Source organism: Amblyomma mixtum, chromosome 2 (genome assembly GCF_055824585.1).
Source record: "Amblyomma mixtum isolate Tamu chromosome 2, ASM5582458v1, whole genome shotgun sequence".
NCBI lineage: Eukaryota > Metazoa > Arthropoda > Arachnida > Ixodida > Ixodidae > Amblyomma > Amblyomma mixtum.
In genome coordinates this window covers 193,807,736-193,826,558 of record NC_143013.1, presented here as the reverse complement: position 1 = coordinate 193,826,558, position 18,823 = coordinate 193,807,736, and the positions used below count along the sequence as shown (strand labels likewise).

General features: G+C 45.4%; 1 protein-coding gene across 1 annotated transcript; it reads left to right on the top strand.

Annotated features, from left to right (window-relative positions):
* Window positions 1-5,227: 5,227 nt before the first annotated feature.
* LOC149361966 (uncharacterized) lies at window positions 5,228-18,043 on the top strand. Its single transcript, XM_089569631.1, has 4 exons — window positions 5,228-5,283; window positions 6,451-6,628; window positions 14,021-14,098; window positions 16,547-18,043. Exons 1-4 carry the CDS (start codon window positions 5,228-5,230, stop codon window positions 16,757-16,759), a joined length of 525 nt encoding a protein of 174 aa, XP_089425757.1. The 3' UTR covers window positions 16,760-18,043.
* Window positions 18,044-18,823: the final 780 nt, after the last annotated feature.

Below are 18,823 nucleotides of genomic sequence, written 5' to 3'. Positions count from 1 at the left end.
TCCGGGCTGTACTGGGCGATCCTTCTCACAGAGGGGAGAAGATCAGGCGCCGACTGTTTGGGTGCAAGCGCGAACTTCGGTCCCTGGCGAAGGACCTTGCTGACGTGTTCTGGTAGGTGAACGTTTCCCACGCAGTGAACGGTGTTTTGGGAGACTGAGACGCTAGACTTCTTCGGAAAGCACTCACAGAGCTGTTGAAGAGCCACCTGCCATAGCGACTCTGAAGTGTTGTCCAGGAGACGTGCTTGCATGGGCCACTCTTTGCGGCCACGGCTGGGGCTCACCCGCTGTTGGACCTTGACGTATAAGCACTCCCTGTAGAGCCGAGCTTGTCGTTGGAACTCATCTCTAAGGATCCTGCGTACTCGTCGTCCATGGCTGACAGAAGGAACGTGTCCCCCAAATAGGAGTACCACGTCAGGTGGAAGGAACTTGTGACGAAGGTAGAAAGAAAGGGATCGAGAGCGGCACACCGCTACAGCTGCTGCCGTCACAAGAGGGGCAATGATCGCAGAAGAACACACAAAATGTTCCGCTTCCACTGCTGCTGTTGTGTCTACGTTTAAGGAGAGCCTCCAACCTCTGGTTTTAATTTTCGAAGCTCCAGAAAATGACAGCATACGCTTGCTAGACCTCACCCTCCGTTTCTCAACGAACCATGTACGAGGGGGGACCCAAAAAAACCCGCATTTTTTGTATAAAAACTTTATTTTTTTAACTCTTGCAAAAAATTCCTTAAGTAACCTTCAAAGTACTCTCCATGAAATGCGATGGACTTGTCAAGTCTTCTTTCCCACTGTTTGAAGCATCTCTGGAACTCGTCAACTTTGATATCGTCCAAAGCCCTTTGCGAAGCTATTTGAACGGCCTCCACGTCACCAAAACGCTTCCCATTTAGACTTTCCTTCCTTCTCGGAAAGAGAAAAACGTCGCACGGGGCTAGGTCTGGTGAATATGGAGCGTGGGGAACGACAGTCCATCCCCGAGAGGCCCAATAGTGGGTCACTCGTAAGGCCATGTGTGCGGGTGCGTTGTTGTGATGAAGGAACCAGTCACCTGATGGCCAAAATTCCGGACGTTTCCTCCGCTCATCCTCTCGCAGACGTCTTAAGACTTCCAAATAAAAGTGTTGGTTAACAGTCTGGCCAGGCGGAACAAATTCTTGGTGCACAATTCCGCGAACATCAAAAAAGACAATGATCATTGTCTTCGCATTCGACTTCAACTGTCTTGCTTTTTTTGGTCTCGGAGTGTTGGGAGACTCCCACTGCCTTGACGCTTACTTAGTTTCTGGGTCATACCCGTAACACCAACTCTCATCACCTGTAATGACTTTAGTCAAGAAGTTTGGATCACTTTCAATCTCTTTTTTTAAGTCCCGGATCAAATTCAATCGAATGTTCTTTTGATCGTGTGTGAGAATGCGAGGAACAAATTTAGCGGAAACACGCCTCATTGGCAACTGCTCAGTCAAAATTCGCTGACACGAGCTCCAACTCACACCTGTCTGTTCTGAAATTTGGTCGATCGTGAAACGACGATTTCCGCTCATTTTTTGGCGGATTTTTTCAACGTTTTCATCGTTTCCAGACATTGAGGGATGCCCAGAACGAGCATGGTCTTCGATACTCACGTCACCACGTTTGAAGCGCCCAAACCATCGAAAAATTGTGTGCGGCTCATAGCATCCTCTTTAAAAGCCTGTTGCAACATTTGGTAAGCTTCTGTTTCCGATTTTTCAAGCAGGAAACAAAACTTCAAACACACTCTTTGTTCTTTTAAATTTGCCATAAACATTTCGCAGGCGGAACAAAATAACTGCAAGCGAAACACAACATTACGCTCAAATGTTTACCTACAAACTTATGTCGCCTGCACAGCTGTTTCGTGAAGGTCTCTACTAACCCTATCTCGCGGTAGAACTCTCTAATACGTCTACGAATGGCAGCGCGCTCTCAGTTCGGTTTCTTTTGGGTCCCCCCTCGCATGCTGGTGCTATGAGCCCAGAGCCCAAAAGCCCCTCCTCCCCAGTGATTCTGCGCATTCCAAAGTAGTGAAAGCCATTGAAAAGTCACGCCATCACCTTCAAACCCACAGTTTTGACATGCAAGTTTCGCGCCTTGTAGCCGCTGGGTATCAACAACGACTGCTGTGTTCTGTGGCTTGCCGCGTGTTAAAGAAACACCATCAGGGAAGGAAGGCCGATCAACAGGATCACACCAATAAGAAGACGGTTGTCCTTCCGTACATGCATACTGTTAGCCACAATCTGAAGAAAACTGCAAGCAGGAATGGCGTAAAAGTTCCTTTCTCGGCACCTGTAAAGCTCGGTAGACTGTGCGCGAAGGTTAATTGCGAAGAGGCATCACCTAAACGGTGCCTCATAAAACACCGTGAACCTTTTGTACCATGTGAGGTGGGGGTTGCTTACAGCTTTCCTTTGTCTTGCGGGAGACAGTACATCGGACAAACTGGAAGATGTTTTAATGAACCATTGCTTGAGCATAATAATGACATGAGGGATGTGGCCATCAAAGGCCACCTTGCTGCTCACTGCAGAGGGTGCGAAAGATGTAACCCTATCTTCTCCGAAGCACGTGTCATCACAAGGCACAAACAAAAGGACACCAGGGAAATTGTCGAAGCATTCCTAATCACAAGAGCTGGTGAAGCATGTGTTAGCAACCCCTCTGTGGCATTGACAAGAAAGGGACTTGTGTACTTGGGCGAGAGTGTGGATCGATATTAGCTATCGTCACAATTGTCGTGTGTTTTGATTGTGTGCCTGTTGCGTTTTTTCCTCGCACCATGCTATAAAGGCAAGATGTGCATTAAAAGATTACAGTTGCAGTAAGCGCCCTGTCCGTGTGGTTTCCTTGTTCGTCCTGTACCTTTTGCGCTTTGTATCATCTACTCATGCACCAACTCGCCCACCAATCGATTGTTCTGAGCGAAATGTGAGCTTGTTGGAGCTTTTGCTTTGTTCTCCTGTGCCCTTTCCTCCGTCTATTGTGAATATCCGAAGGTCTCAAGGGAACCCACATTTCTCATGCAGCCACCGAAAGTGATGCCAAACCAGCAGTGTTTCAGGGCACTGATAAAGTAGGCGCAGAAGTTATTTCACTCTGTCAATGTCCGCTGTAGAGTCAGCGTGCCTTACGCTAACCAGGCATTGAACTTAATTGGTACGGTCAGGAATTTACGCGGACTGTGCGTGCTCTCAGGCCAGTCACTTGCAACTTTGCAAGGCGAACGCAGCTTTAAACACCTTGCCTTTGCATTAAAATAGAGCTTGTCAGACGGGCTTCCGCAATCTTGACGAGTATTCACGTAAAGCAGATGGGGATCACAGACTGTTGCCACGATTTGCATCCAAAATGAGAAACTTGGTTTAAAGAGACAGCCTTCTAGATAAATCCTTTATGAGATGACAACCATAAAGTAAAGCAATTTGGGCAGATGCTAGCAACATAAGACTGGTTAAAATGCAGCTGAAGATGATTTTTTCCGTCGTATACACACCAGAAGCGTGCAATGGTCCGATGCTTATAGAGCAGGTATTAAGTGACAGACAGTGGAGTGCTAGCATGCGAGCTTCTCTAGGCCCAATAAATTATAGGACAATCATATGGCACGGAGGTGGAAAAAAGATTCATTTCGGCAACCTGGAGTTCTGTTAGCTCAAACTCTGGAACCCGTCGTGACTATCAGTTAAGCGCATGGGATGGGATACACCCGAAAAAATTGCCGGACTTTTTGACGAGGCCGTCAACTAAAAGATGCTCTCAATGAAGACAACAATAGAGCAACCGCAGTTCGAGGATATTTTAAAAAATTCACGAAGCATTACCAAAAATTGGCCAGAAACTTATATTAACTCATATGTTTTACTGGCTATATTGGTAATGATAGGATGATGACGTGTATTAGCGGAAGGTTGCAATTCAAGAGAAAAATGTTGTCACCACTTGTGAACCTCATAGAGAAGTGCACAGAGAAATATTCACGGTGCTGTCAAAACAGGCTACCCTAAAAAAAATCAGACATTAATTACTTCCGCCTCTTCCAAAAATGAACAGATAAAGCTGATTGAATTCCCTGGAGGCATCATTCTTGAGCGGTGCTGCTACTCCGCAGTAAGCTTGCCTTACCACTCCAGCTAAACTGTAGAGCATTCTATTCGCCCTTGAGGGCTATAGGGAACTTTCGCTGCCCATGTGGCCCCTGCAACTGTTCCATTCGTCGACTAAAAACTGCTGCCGTAAGCTGCTTGGGCAGCTACACCGGCAAGATTATATTTTGAACGATTAGAGGCCGGTGTTTGACTGATAACATGAACTGCTTAGCTTCTCTTGGCGTCGCCCAGATACCTGACGCAGGCCACGCGTGGTTTCGACAAAGCGCGGAAGCTCATCGTAGTGAGCGCAAGAAGGTGGTTTAAAAAAGTATTAAAAGTGCACCAAAAACTGCTTTTTTCTCTCGCTAGGCTGCGTGTTTGCCCGATATTTCGATGCTGGCGGTGGCGCCATCGATCGTAAAGCACATATGAATTTGAAAAATACCGCCATTATCTTTCTTTCTTTACTTCAAAGTCGCTAATGGCGCGTGCATGAACGTATCGTGCAATGGATTCACGCTCTGACGTTGGCGGATAAAGGGACCACTCCTTCCGGCTCTGCCGTAAATTTCTTGAGGAATCTCTTTTCAGCTCGGCGCTCACTTCCTGATTTATGAAAAGTATATGGAATAAACAGACGATACGTGTCGCACAAATTAAATAGCTTAACAACAAATTCAACATCTTTCTAGCTCGTACAGGATCGCTGCTCATCAAGCGATGAGTTTCTTCGGGCCAGTTAAGGGAATTTTCAAAAGTAATAGCGTTGGATGAAAGTTGCATTCGGGTGGAAACGTTAGCGTGACACGTTTGTTCTATGACAATATTCGGCGCTACATGCATTGTTTTCATGACTTCGGGTTTTGTGCATTTGATACTTATATCTAATGTTTTTATGAGTTCTTTTCTTCGGGTCGTTGTTATCGGGCATGTTTCGTATAACCGCAGCCACCTGTGGCCAAAACACACTACACAGACAATTGTCACGATACAATAATTTTGGCGGCGCTAGTGTTTCTACCTCTTCTGTCGGTGCTCGAGGGGAGGAGCGCTAAGATGGCGAGGAAGAAGAGAGGCCTGTGCCCTTCAGCGGAGCCTAGCACCCCAGCAATGAATTTTGTTCGGCAGTGGATTCGCAAAGGACGCAAGGGGCCGAGGAACGACAGGTAGGCGCTGCTGGAGGTGTTGTTTCTTGCTTACTTTAACGCACTCGGGACAAAATGGGACATCACGTACAGATAAAGAGAACGGCTTGATTGGAGGATGTGACTTTTGTGTCGAACCTTCCGCCTTGAATACCCAGTTTTCAAATACTTTAGAATTTTAATTACGAACGAGTTGTGAGGAAAGGAAAGGCAGATTAATAATCTTGCCATCTGTGGAAAACTATGTGTGCCACGATCGGATGGAATGTACAGTATTTGTTAAAATATACAGCCCAAGAATTTCCTTGCGGACCCAACAAAACGGCTGGTTTTTCACCTTCATGGGGGCAACTCGCGTCCTCGATCCTGCTAAACTTGAAATTGCCAAATGGGCTTGAGAGCCCCACTACGTAGCTTGGAATCGAACTTCTTTGGCTGTGTATCATAGACAAAGGCGGTACTGCAGTAGCGTTTGTTGCCGGGACAGTTGGTTCTGCATGTTAATATCTTAAACAAGGCTCTACGTAGCGCTTGTGCTAGTCATCTTCTCTTTTTGTTTGTGTTCATGTAAAGTCTTCTTCAAAAGTTCACAGGGAACGGACGAGACAGAGAGCGCAACAAAGACGATACATTGAGGCGTCGCATTGTAGTGCTCGGTAATAATTTTGACAACCTGGGGTTCTTCAATTTGCACTCATACAGAACTGCCTAACGGCGTCATTTGGACTTCGCAGTCATTTAAACACGGCCGTCGTGGCCAGGCTGTTGCTGCATCTCCAAACCTGTGATTCTACATCCCTCTGCAGGCGTTTTGTTAGGCATCTCGCTTGTGTTATGAATTGAAGGTGATAAGCTGCGCTTCTTTCGCGTTCATAGGCAGCCTACGCTAAACATGCGAGGGTTGGTGCAGACGTTGCCACAGCTGGTATTTGAGCATCTAGCAGTTCTTCTACACTGCCTGGAGTGTAACGAGGCCCTGTAGTCTCAAACGTATCGGCCACTGTCCATATATCTCTAGCTCTGGGTGTGCTTTATTTACCATGTGGTACAGGTACTTTTGAACGATGGTGAAATGTGCAATGGTTTCTGGAAAAATTGCCTTCCTTTTCCTAGCATAAGATCGAAACGAATAACTCTTTGCGTCTGAAGACAAAGCAAAACGAATCAGGTGCATTATCCCTCCCGCAGCGTCGTGTACGTGCTAAGATTGGACAGTCCGCCAAGCTCCCCCGAAGACGACGCATACCAAGACGTCCACTTCGCCCAGTGGAAGCAGCAGTTCGAGGGTAAAAACGCCATCGCGTTCTCCATCGTGCTCGCACTGCTGATAGGAGCCGCCGCGTGCTTCGCCTTTGGAAGGAACGCCGTAAGTTGTTTGAAGTCAATTTCTTGCGCGCTAAGGCCGGTGTTTCATTCCTGCAGCGCGACTTCTTCATTTACGGCTACGTTCGTGTGAGCATTTTGCACGTTTTTCTTGTTAAAGCCGCACAACGTAGGCATCACTCGCAAGCTTAATCTTTACTTTGTGAATCGATGCACACCGCTTTAGTGCAGATTTATTATCTATCAGCACAAGAGGTGCTATTGCAGATCACGAAGTCGGAAGTGTCGTTGATATGGCCTATTGCAGAGAACAAATCTGAATTAGCCACTTAGGTAAGTTTGTGTGTCCTATATAAGGTTATTAGTGTATCTTGCATTATATCTTATCAGAATGTGCTTTCGTTAAATTGTACTTGAGCGGCAGCCTTTTAAATATAGGAAAATTTGGCTCTATCGGGCATGAATATCAGCTTAGTATCGGCGTGCACAACATCAATGTTTTTCCCTCTTGGGAAGGACAACATACAAGTGCAGTGTGCGAAGTTTAATTTATCTTTCTTCGTTCGCTTTAAGACGTAAAGGCTTACCGGCCCCATTACGAGAAAAACCGGCGTCGTGTTTAGTTTGTTAGTGTGTGTTTGGGTGGGTACCCGCCGATGGTAAAGAAAACACCAGTGGTGGCAATAAAAATAGTACCATGTCATCAAGCGGCCATAGAACACACACAGCAAGCTGAGGAACGCCGATTCAGACCATGTTTTGTATTTTCGTTTGTCTTATATACTCCCTACTGGCTTACCTCAATGGGGCGCCTGTGTTCCCAACTACATTCGTACCAAATTTGCATAACCGTTTGTCGTGCAGCATTCTGGATGTTTTCATACGATGACTCATTGCATATAGCGCACATGTGCTAGTCAAGCTGCAGCCTATCTTGTGAGAGAGACTCTAACCGACGACATGTGCACCTTCAATTGCATGCCTTCCTAGAATCTTTACGCCTTCCCTTTAGGCGCGTTTAAGGTGTCCACTGAGATGTGAGACAGTTATTGCGTCATTTTATTTCTTCAAGAAACAATTTTTATGTCAAAATTGGACGCAACCATTCCTGGTACACCGTTGCGATGGCGTCATACGACTTCCCAGCACTTCTCAGAATACTTCTCTGGTTCGAGGCTATCTAGCGACAAGTATTCGAACCGAGTGTTCGAGTTTTTCACTCGGACCTCCGTGTATTCAGCGTTTGTGGAATCAGAGCTCGGAGGCGCGTCCTGGTTTAATTTCTCAGTGCGCAACTTCCGTCGAGGTTGCACGCAAAGAAACTGCTGACGCCATCATCTGCATTACCACATTTTGTGCAGTTGGTACTGCAGCTACACTACAGTCGTGTGCTTCGATTGACAGAGGGCGCATTAAGCCTAAATTGTGCTGTTAGAACACGAAAAACTCGCAGAATGCTGTCGCGAATGTAGCCTAAAAGGGAGCATTCGCTTCCTTTAGGGGGACCTCGCCTTAAGCTAGCACACAGATTAGACGCAAGGCCCCATGAAAGCGCGGGACGAAGGCTAAATCACTTGACCTTTGCTAACGGGACGCTGCATGCAGCCGAGGAATTAAAATAAAGAGTATTCATTAGTATAACGCAATTTATTTACATTAATACAGGTGATCAGAGTACTCTTTTGAACGCCTTGTATAATTTTGGCGCACCTCTATTTGTTTCACAACGCTCACCCTGCTCCGTATGACAGCAACCTAATTAAGAGGCAAAGAGTTTTCAATTCATGGAGCAAACAGCAACCTGGTAGAGACAGGGTAGCTTCGAAAGCTAACTGTCGGTTAGCCGATTTATTAACCCACAGAAATGTATGTCACTAGTGGCTACAGCGAAGTGTGCGCTCTTCGTCGGTGAAATGTACTTCATGTCTACCTTCACTCGCGCCAACCGATCGCCAGATTTTCGTCTCTCGCACCTCCTTCCTATAGAAGTTTATTCCCGTGAGGGATATCTAGACGATCTCAGTACTTGACATTGAGCCCTCTCTCTGCCCTCTCCAACTAGACACGTCGCGCATGTATGTTTATTCATTTACGTCCAACCGAGCCCTGGTGTGGCTCACCAGGACAAATGTTCTTAAGGATTGAGTAAATGGGGCCTGAAACAAAACTGGCTGGTGGTTCGGCATTGATAAGCATGAAAAACTGTGCGCAGGCACAGTTTTTTGCAGGTGAACACCACCGTGACGTACTACCTGAAAGTGCGATGGAGGTGTTCACTGACTCAGGGTGCCAGTTATGCGCATTGTCAACTTTTATATCATTATTTATTTGTTTTTTATTTATTTACTTATTTACTTGCACATTAATGCAGGCTTTGGAGTGGCCCAAGCAGGAGTGGCATACAAATAATAAAAATGTAGCAGACCAATCCGAGCGGATTTAAAAAAAGATTTTTTAAACAGTGCACAGCGTACGAAATCAGTCAACCAGCTGTAAGAACAAATCACAGAAAAGGATGGTTTGCTCACATAATAAAGTTCCGAAAAGAAATTACGCAGAGAAGAGATGTAGAACAACTTTGCCACCAATACAATATGATTGAATAAAATAAAAATATCGCAGAGATGCAAATTGATAATAATCCACAACAACACTATAATCTGGATAATTCAAATGCTGAATAAAATCTGCCGTCTTTCATTGTCAATGCTTATTTACCCAATGTAAGCCGGCGACATATATGCTCCACTGCCCCGCTTCTGCAGCCATGTTGTCAACGCCAACGCGTATTGCTCTAATGCTCTGTGTCTGCCGCAGCGTGGTCCACTCTAACGCATGCAACCCACATCTGTTTGTCGCTGTGCCACAGGGCTCAAAGCATGAATACTAGTTCGATGGTACTATTAGCTAAAGAACAAGACGATGTGCAGTGCACAGAGCGAGAATGTGTTGCAGTTTAACTACTGGCCTGTGCGGCTGCGGTGATAGCCCAGTGCTCTCGCGCATTGGCCAGCGAAGCTGATCTGATCGCGCCGCCGCGGCTTAGAATCCCAGTCGCGGATATTTGACTTTTTTTATTTATTTCACTTGTTATAAACTTACAAACTCCGCAAGCATGCAAACATAGTAACATAGTAAATTCTTGCTCGGGGATTATTAATCGGAATAGTGCTTTCGTACTTAACTATTCCACTCACTCACTCACTCACGCACTCACTCACTCACTCACTCACTCACTCACTCACTCACTCACTCACTCACTCACTCACTCACTCACTCACTCACTCACTCACTCACTCACTCACTCACTCACTCACTCACTCACTCACTCACTCACTCACTCACTCACTCACTCACTCACTCACTCACTCACTCACTCACTCACTCACTCACTCACTCACTCACTCACTCACTCACTCACTCACTCACTCACTCACTCACTCACTCACTCACTCACTCACTCACTCACTCACTCACTCACTCACTCACTCACTCACTCACTCACTCACTCACTCACTCACTCACTCACTCACTCACTCACTCACTCACTCACTCACTCACTCACTCACTCACTCACTCACTCACTCACTCACTCACTCACTCACTCACTCACTCACTCACTCACTCACTCACTCACTCACTCACTCACTCACTCACTCACTCACTCACTCACTCACTCACTCACTCTGCCTTGCCGCTTTTAAATGTGATGCATTGCGTTCCAAGCAACCCATGTGAATGATAGGTTGAATTACACGCCCATGTTCATCTTTCAGAAGCAATGTGGTCGCCTTGAACGATATATGCTTTCATAATGATAAGTGTGCGCAGTGCCGTTTGACGTCAAGAGTGAGTCATCTTCACCTCCAGCCAGTGGCGGTCCCAGCGATTGGTTCTATGGGGGGCGGACGGACTTCCGTATTTAAAAAAAAACAAAAAAAGTAGAAAGAACGATTTTTTTATTTACGTTCTATTTGTAAAGTATTTTTCTGCACTTTCTTGTTGAAAAATCGATGGCGAACGATAAGATGTTCTACCACAACTCATGCTTTGAATGCCAACGGTTACGTGAACAATATTCATATGTAACTCATATCTATTTATGATTTATATATGAATATTGATCACGTAACCATTAACTTATATAATTCATATATATTTACGCGGCGGTCGAATTTCGATCGAGGAAAAATTCTTCCGGCCAGCGTACTGAGCGATGTCAGTCCACGTTAAAGAACCCCAGGCGGCCGAAATATCATTAGCCCGTAGTTGCGGCGTCCCTCACAGCTTGAGCCGTTCTGGGACGTTAAACACCCATAAAACACACAAACGAAACAGACATATTTATCTCACAATATTTCAAATTGAATGACAGTGCCAGTCATGAAGCGCAAAAGTAACTTTGAGGGCACGGCATGACCACTATACCTCGACAGTCACGCATGACTAGTCTGTTGCATAACTAACACTGTTGTAAGACAGTATTAGCTAACAACATGAGTTACTGTAGCAGTAGGAAACTGGCGTGAAAAATGGCAAATGTCTTTAAATATTGCTAAGTGTAAGGTCATGCATTTCCATAGACGCTCCAACTTAATACCCCATAGCTAGTTTTATCTGCGGTTCTCGTTTGCATGCTACTAAAGCATACAAATATCTTGGATTACACCCGTATGACGATCCTACGTGGTCCACGCACATCAACCAGATCACTGCAGCATCCAGCCGATCCTTTGGCTATCTTCAACGCTCAATGAAGCTTGCCCCAGCACATTTATAATTATTAGCCTACACAAAATTAATGCGCCCAAATTAGGAATATGCCTTGGAAACCACATGAAGAATTCCTTTCTGAGAGCATAGAAACTAACAAAATCACGCTATTAGATTTGTTCATTCCGATTATTCATCCTACACAAGTGTAACCGATCTGAAGAACCGATCCAGCTTGCCATTATTAAAGCACCGTCGAAAACCAGCCAGTTTAGCCCTTTTTCGTCGTTTCTACTATTAATTTCGGTTAAGCACCTACGTCAGAAAACACTACCTGTTTTGAGCTCGTCACAAAAACAGTCAACAGGTGTCATAACCCTGCCCAAAAACACAAACATTTGTGCAGCCTTTCTTCATCCGAACAGCAAAAGATTGGAGCGGCCTTCAAAATGCCTCTGTAATAATAGAAGACATGTTTGAATTCAAAGATAAGCTCAAATCTTTAGACACATTTTAGGTTTCCGTGTACCGTTCGCCTCTAACGTTTACCTATTGCACTTTATTTTACTATGCGGTTTTTACTGTACTCTAATCCGTTATTGAATTTTTACCCAACGTTCAGCGCTTCTTGCTGTCTTTTATTCTTGTCTTTTTTTTTCTTGTATTAGAAAGCATTTGAGCATTTTGCATCTTGATTGTCTGAGCTGTTTGCCTGTTTCATTCGTATTTTGAACCTTGATTTTGGCATTGTACAGAATATGCTCGTTTTTGTTGATATTTCGGTAAAACCCACTCCTCATGTAATGCCACTTGTTTGGGGTCTTTGAGGTACTTAAATAAATAAATAAATAAATAAATAAATACATAAATAAATAAGGAGCCGCCGCGGTGGCTCAGTGGTTATGGTGCTCGGCTGCTGACCCGAAAGACGCGGGTTCGATCCCGGCAGTGGCGGTGGAATTTCTTTGGAGGAGAAATTCTAGAGGCCCGTGTACTGTGCGATGTCAGTGCACGTTAAAGAACCCCAGGTGGTCGAAATTTCCGGAGCCCTCCACTACGGCGTCTCTCATAGCCTTAGTCGCTTTGGGACGTTAAACCCCATAAACCAACCAACCAAATAAATAAATAAACCTGTAGAACGTAAAATTGTGTGAAATAAGGCACCGACTAACTGTCATGATTTTGTGCGCGACTGATGGTTGACTGAAGCCGAAGTTATAACTAACCGGGCCAACCTGCCCTTCACTGCACTCTCCTTAAGTTTGGAGGGGGAGGAGAGACAAAGTTCTCAAACCCGCGTGCCAAAGAAGAGATTCGACTGCTGACTGTGATAGGGGCCACTTGTCACTAGCCGTGGACTGGAGGCATGAGGCGTAGACAAGATCCTTAACAAACCCCTTTAATTCAGCAAAGAACAACACAAAACACACACAAACAACACAAACAACAAAATAATCGCCGCCGCGCCGCGACATGCCTGCGAACAACCGGCGCCGTGGCCACCTCGGCCGCAAAAGTAAAAGAAAGCAACGCAGGCCCGACTTGTGAACGTACAAAGTAGGGGACTGCTTGACGCATCACAGACGAAAACGCTTTCCATTTCTACGTCAAAAATCATATCTCGCCCTATGAGAGTCCGAGAACGGACGTTCAGGAAAATGTGCAAAGGCTTTTTTTTTTTTGGGGGGGGGCACCCCCCCCCCCCCCCTTAGGACCGCCTTTGGACCGCCACACTGCCTCCAGCGAAGTGTTCTCCCACTCGTATCTGATGGCGCCTGCGCCACCGCCGTGATCGGAAGTACCCAAAAAACATCCCTTAAAGTAATGACGCTTTCCTATGCTTTCTTTATTGGCTTGCCATTGTTGGCATGCCAGAAAATTGTAATGGACGTTCGTTCCGGCGAAATTCCTTCAGAAACTCTTGCCTCAGGGCAATTTAGTCAAGCTGCAGAAATCGTCGCACTGCCGATCGTCGTTGCCTTTGGGTTTCCCGCCGTTAAATGAACCACGGCAGCGTACTCGTATTTAGATCTGTACTGGATCAGAAAGCACAACAATGAATATTGATAAACACTTTGTGCACGCTGAAACAAAAAATACGAGGAACATTTTTCGGCTATAATTATGCACGAGAGGATTACAAGATAGTCGCCAAAATGTGTATTCACGTAACGATTCTGATTATTTGAAAGGATTACGTCAGCGTAATTCCACATCAATAATTCCAAATTGTAGTCTTGCTATCTTCTACCGTAACTCAATAGGAAGAGTAATTGTTCGTGCTGTTGGAACCGGAGAGGAACAGATGAAGGTGCGTTGTGCGATACAAACCTAGCGAGACAGTTCAATGATTGCAAGCAGATGGTGATTACACAACGTAAGTGGTAAAGGAGTGCTTAGCCGTTGTATAAACAGTGGACATATTTGTTATATTCACGGGTGTGAAAGAGGTTAGGTTGTGAATTTATTTCATAGAAAACTAGCTACATTTATTTAATTGAGAATCTTGGCCTGCTTCAAATCTAGAATAAGATATGGTCTGTTCAGAGCTGCCCTGTGGAAGCATACAGCCACCATATTGTCGCGTTTTATTTCGTATGCTAGCTGAAAACAACTACTAATGTTTGGATTCATGCTGCTAACACTTCGCTGCAAATATCTACATGGTACTGACCAGACCACGCGAATACTTTTTTGATGTTTTCTGACATTCGTGCTGAAGACCAAGGAATCCGCGGTGCGCCACCAACTCTTGGCGGATTTAGCGGATTCTAAAACAGTACTGACGGCAACAAAGCGGGTAGGTGTTGACATTTGTAGCATAAATTTTGGGCTAGGGTGTATTGATTTTGGGCAAGGAAGGTATTGATTTAATTGCTGGGTTCACTGGCTGTGAGGAAGCTGTATTGTACGTAAACAACATTATAGGTTCTCGCGTAAACCGACTGAGGTCTGAGCAGCGTCGAATGTGGGATATATTTGACCGCGTGATGAACGTTGGTCTCGCAATGCACATAATATTTTCACAAAAGGATTCAAGGTTACTTCAGCTTCGTGCGCGCAATGTTGAAGAGTAAACTGTTATTTAGGCCCAAGGATCGCAAGGGGCGCGTTTTGCAGTGTATTGTTGGTAGAAAGGAAATGATAAAATTTCCTATAGACTCAAGGGAATAAGCGCTATGCTTGGTTTAGTCGAATTAGATGATTACACATGGCCCTTCTTTTCCTGATTGTATGCAGTATGCTTCCCAAAGTTCCCTGATTAGCTTCTCTCTTGAACCGAGCAGTATTGCTGTCTGCTTAAAGTGAGGTGTGCAATTTTTGCATCTGGCGCAATGCGCTGCCAGATTTCCCGGTGAGTTGACAAGACTGCAGTTGCGCCTATGTTCTCTGAGCCTCTCATTGAGGCACCTACTGGTCTGGCCAACGTACGTTTGCCCGCATGATAGCGGTATCTTATACACAACACCTTCGCGGCATTCCACGAACTTTGTCTCATGTTTGACGCCACATGACACCTCTTTCTCGGCATTGTCTTCGTCGTTTACTTTCGCGCACATTGCTTTCAATTTTTTGGGTGCTGAAAAAACAACTTTTACGTCGTGTCTTTGTGCAACCTTTTGTGCAAAAGAAGGGCCATGTGTAAGCGTGCCTTCTATCGAGCTCTCAAATCAGGAAAAAGAATTTTTGGAAAAATAAAAACAAACAGCTAAGTCAGATAGATGATTAGTTTGTGTAGATGTCTTGCACATTCTTACCTGTATGTATTTCTAGAGGAACTGCGAGTGTGCTTACAGAACCGCTAGTTGAAATTTACGGTGCTTTCTCTCTACTGGCCTCATTTGGCGAAAAAGCAGATATTTTAGCACGGTAGGCTGGACAGGAGAAGGAATCGGTACAGATCGATTTCGATACTCTTTTTTTTTGTGGTAAGAACACTCGAGTATTTTCTGTCATAGAAATCACGGTTGGGTTCAATGCAAAAAAAGCCATTTTCCTTTGATCTCCAATGAGCACTAATTCCCCGATCGGTAGAGACAGTTCACAGCACCTTGTGACGTCAAGACAACCTGGCCAGCATGGCACGTGGCAGCCTGTTCACTCGGTTGTGAACTAACTCCCCTCCGGGGCGCGCGGCAATGAAATTGAAGAAGGCAATTCAATGCAGTCGCCGCATCCACAGCATGGCGCTGCACGTGAGCTTCTTAGCAGATCGCGAAGTGCGACTTCAGGCTGCGAAGCCCAACTGGTGAACAGCCACCTGCCTGCGCATTGGCGCATAACTTAAACGCTGCACCAGTGTGCAGTAGTGATATTAAGACTTGCCACAATCTAGGGTCGCTACGTCATCAACGCCATGTGAGCCTTACTGGAGCAGTCATACGGCACCGCCAATTTGGAAAATCTGAACACCCTAGAAGCTTGGAACTTGGCCCATCCCCCACATTTCCAGACCATCATAACTCTGGAAGTTTCCGTCCCCCAGAAAATGGATTAAAATGGATTAGTGGGTTTTCTTGGCGGTTGACTAGGGTGGATTAGTAGGTTGATTACTGCAAACTGATATGATGAAACAATGGGAGATACTTGAAAGTTCTAGAGGGTGTTGACTCATGCGTACCGCACGAAGGCGATGGAACCGGCTTCAACTGTAGTTTTGGCCTGAGTCAAACATATTTATTCAAACTTCAACAGTATTGTCATCGTCACTGGGTGTGGGTTGATCTCCTTGCTCCGCTTCATTTTGTACCTTTTACTAACACTGGTGACTATATGAATTAAGCGCTCTCGTGAATGATGAAAAAGGGGTCCGCTACTGAAATGCTTTGCCAAAGGACGGATGGAGTAATATCCCTCCTTGGGCAAGATTGATTCACGGCCGTAGGTAAACTGCCGCCTCCGGACTCTCTCTGTCAGGCCTTTATGAATGGCATGACCGAACAAGGGGCTTTGCGCACGGCTTGAAATTCTTTGTTCATATTGCAGGGCGTATCCTTTGTTCACCAGGCTTAAGCGAGGTGTTCAGCCGGCGCCATTCTGCTAGGCGAAAGCCGCCTATGCTGCTGTGGTTTCGAAATTTTAAAGGAACATGTGGAAGAGCGGCTGCCACAAGAAGGATCAAAGCACTGATGGTACTTAGAGCGGCAGGAATCGTGACTACTTTTAAAAAGGAGGCTGCATTAAAAGCGCACGAAGAATTCTGGTTAAATACTATAGCCCCATCATTGTCATACTTCCAACGGTGCAGGAGTCTCAACCGAGTGGAAAAGACTCGGCGACGGTCAGCGTACGCTCCACGCCTGCATCGGAAGCGGGGAGCCAACATTATCGACCTCCCGCACGACCGACAGAATTCGGAGCTGATGAAACCAGAAGCCGACCTCAAGGTGGCTCCGTGGTCCTCTCGTCTCCGGAGCAAAACACCTCAGCCACAGGGGTGTCCCAGCGAGCGCTGGACTGACAACGTTTTCGGATTATAGTTCTCGCTGGTGCTTTTGAAGCAATGTACACAGCTTCTGTTTTTGTGATTTTGCTGGTTGCAGGGGCGCTGGATGGAAGGGGAAATGAGAATGTGTCTGGCGAGAATAATTGAGTACTGAATATTTATCGAATAATTGAATACTGAAAGTCCAATAGATATGCTAGAAAGACAGTAGTCAAGTATGAAGTATACGAAGTAAGCATCGGTAGAAGCTCTCGAAGTACGCTTATGTCCCGTATTGTTTCCTCTGGAAAAGTTTCAGTAGTCGTAGTGTAGTGGACAAGACGACGTTGAGTGAATGAGCCGCTCAAGTAACATTCCGATATGTAGGAATATTCATAAAAAGATGTGCCTTTTGCAAAAGAGGCGCCTGCTTCGTGTCCAGCTTAGAAACGATGCTGGCAGTCTATTCGACGATGGTGTAAAATCGGCGAATGTACAGAATTGTCAACTGTGCGCTGCGAAGAAGTTGCAGTTGGTACAGAGATGTTTCCTTCCAGATTTATGACTGCATTTCAACCGAGTTAATAAAGAATTGCTGCACGTTGTTTCATAGTTCCGCTGACAGTCTTTATGGAAAAATTTGTAGCACTCCGGCGGAAACATTTCGGAACACTGTAGTAAGCATTTTTTTCAAACGACTTACGGACGGCTCACTTTCAGTCGCCGCAATCGAGCAATTTCGGCCTAGTTATCTCTGTAGTGTGCTTTCCGGGATGAGTCCTTCCACCCGCAGGGCGTCTAGCCTGAACAAGCGAAATTTAATTTTCTTCTTTTTTTTCTATTAAAATTTTTGCTATCGTCAAAAGCGTTCCCGATTAGTTTTCGATCAGAGTCCTACTGCTTGATGCAAGCGATAGAAGCGCTATAAAAGATTTTGCCACAATCAGAAGAATTTCATATTACCTTCAATCTTTCTATACCAGTATCTTAGTGCCCCAATTTTCGAAATCTTTGTCCAAGAGTGTTCGACACGGCACACTCAGAAGCGCCGTTCTCCTGGTGACGAGTCAGTGGTGACTTTTGTGAGCCGTCAGCCCGTCTTATAGTAAACGAATTTGTGATCAGAATTCTGGCTTGATTTCCAATTCTTCCTGAATGGGCCCCAATACTCCTCAACCATCTCAAACGCGGTCTTCATTTCACCTGGCATAATCGAATGTCACAGGCGGACAGGATCTCATGACTAGCAGGTAGTTAGGGCGAAAAGGTTAACACATATGAAACCGCCGCGGTGATTCGGTGGTTATGGCGCTCGGCTGCTGACCCATAAGATGCGGGTTTGATCCCGGCTGCCATGGCCTAATTTCAATGGAGGCGAAATTCTAGAGGCCTATTACTGTGCGATGTAAGTGCAAGTTAAGAACCCCAGGTGGTTGAAATTTCCGGAGCCTTTCACTACAGTGTCCCTCATAGCCTAAGTCGCTTTGGGACGTTAAAACCCCTAAACCTAAACCGTTAAATATATAAATCCGAGACATTAAGCATTTAACAACTCACTTTAGCGAACAGAAGACCGAAATTGCTACAATAAAATATATAAAAAGTCTCACAGCTTAACAACTCTGTAAATAATTCTACCTTTTCACAACGCAGCGTACGCCTAAACGTTTGCGTTACGCACTCTTAAGGATCCTGTGGGTTATATTATTAAAAATCTCTATTCCAAACGGCACGGTGCAGGTGTCATCGGTTACAATTATACTTCGGGCCGCTGGAAGTCCATTCACGTGCAGATGTGAAACCTCTACAGCTTTCATCTCAGCAGCCAGTACAGGCTTAGTTGGCGTACCGTTACTACGCAATGGTCGTGGCTAGAATGAGCGGCGGCTGGACAGTGAACGACGTGATTAACCTTCAGCTCTATAAGCCCGTGCGACAGTGATGCACCTCTTTTTCTCTCTATAGGCAGCAGTTGGAAAGTGCTCTTGTCCTATCCAATGGATTCTTTAGGGAGCCAAATGTCGATTTCTTTCTCGAACTTTGCGCTACAATTTCGCATACAGGCAGCGTGAGGCCACCACGAAAAAAAAGAATAAAAAA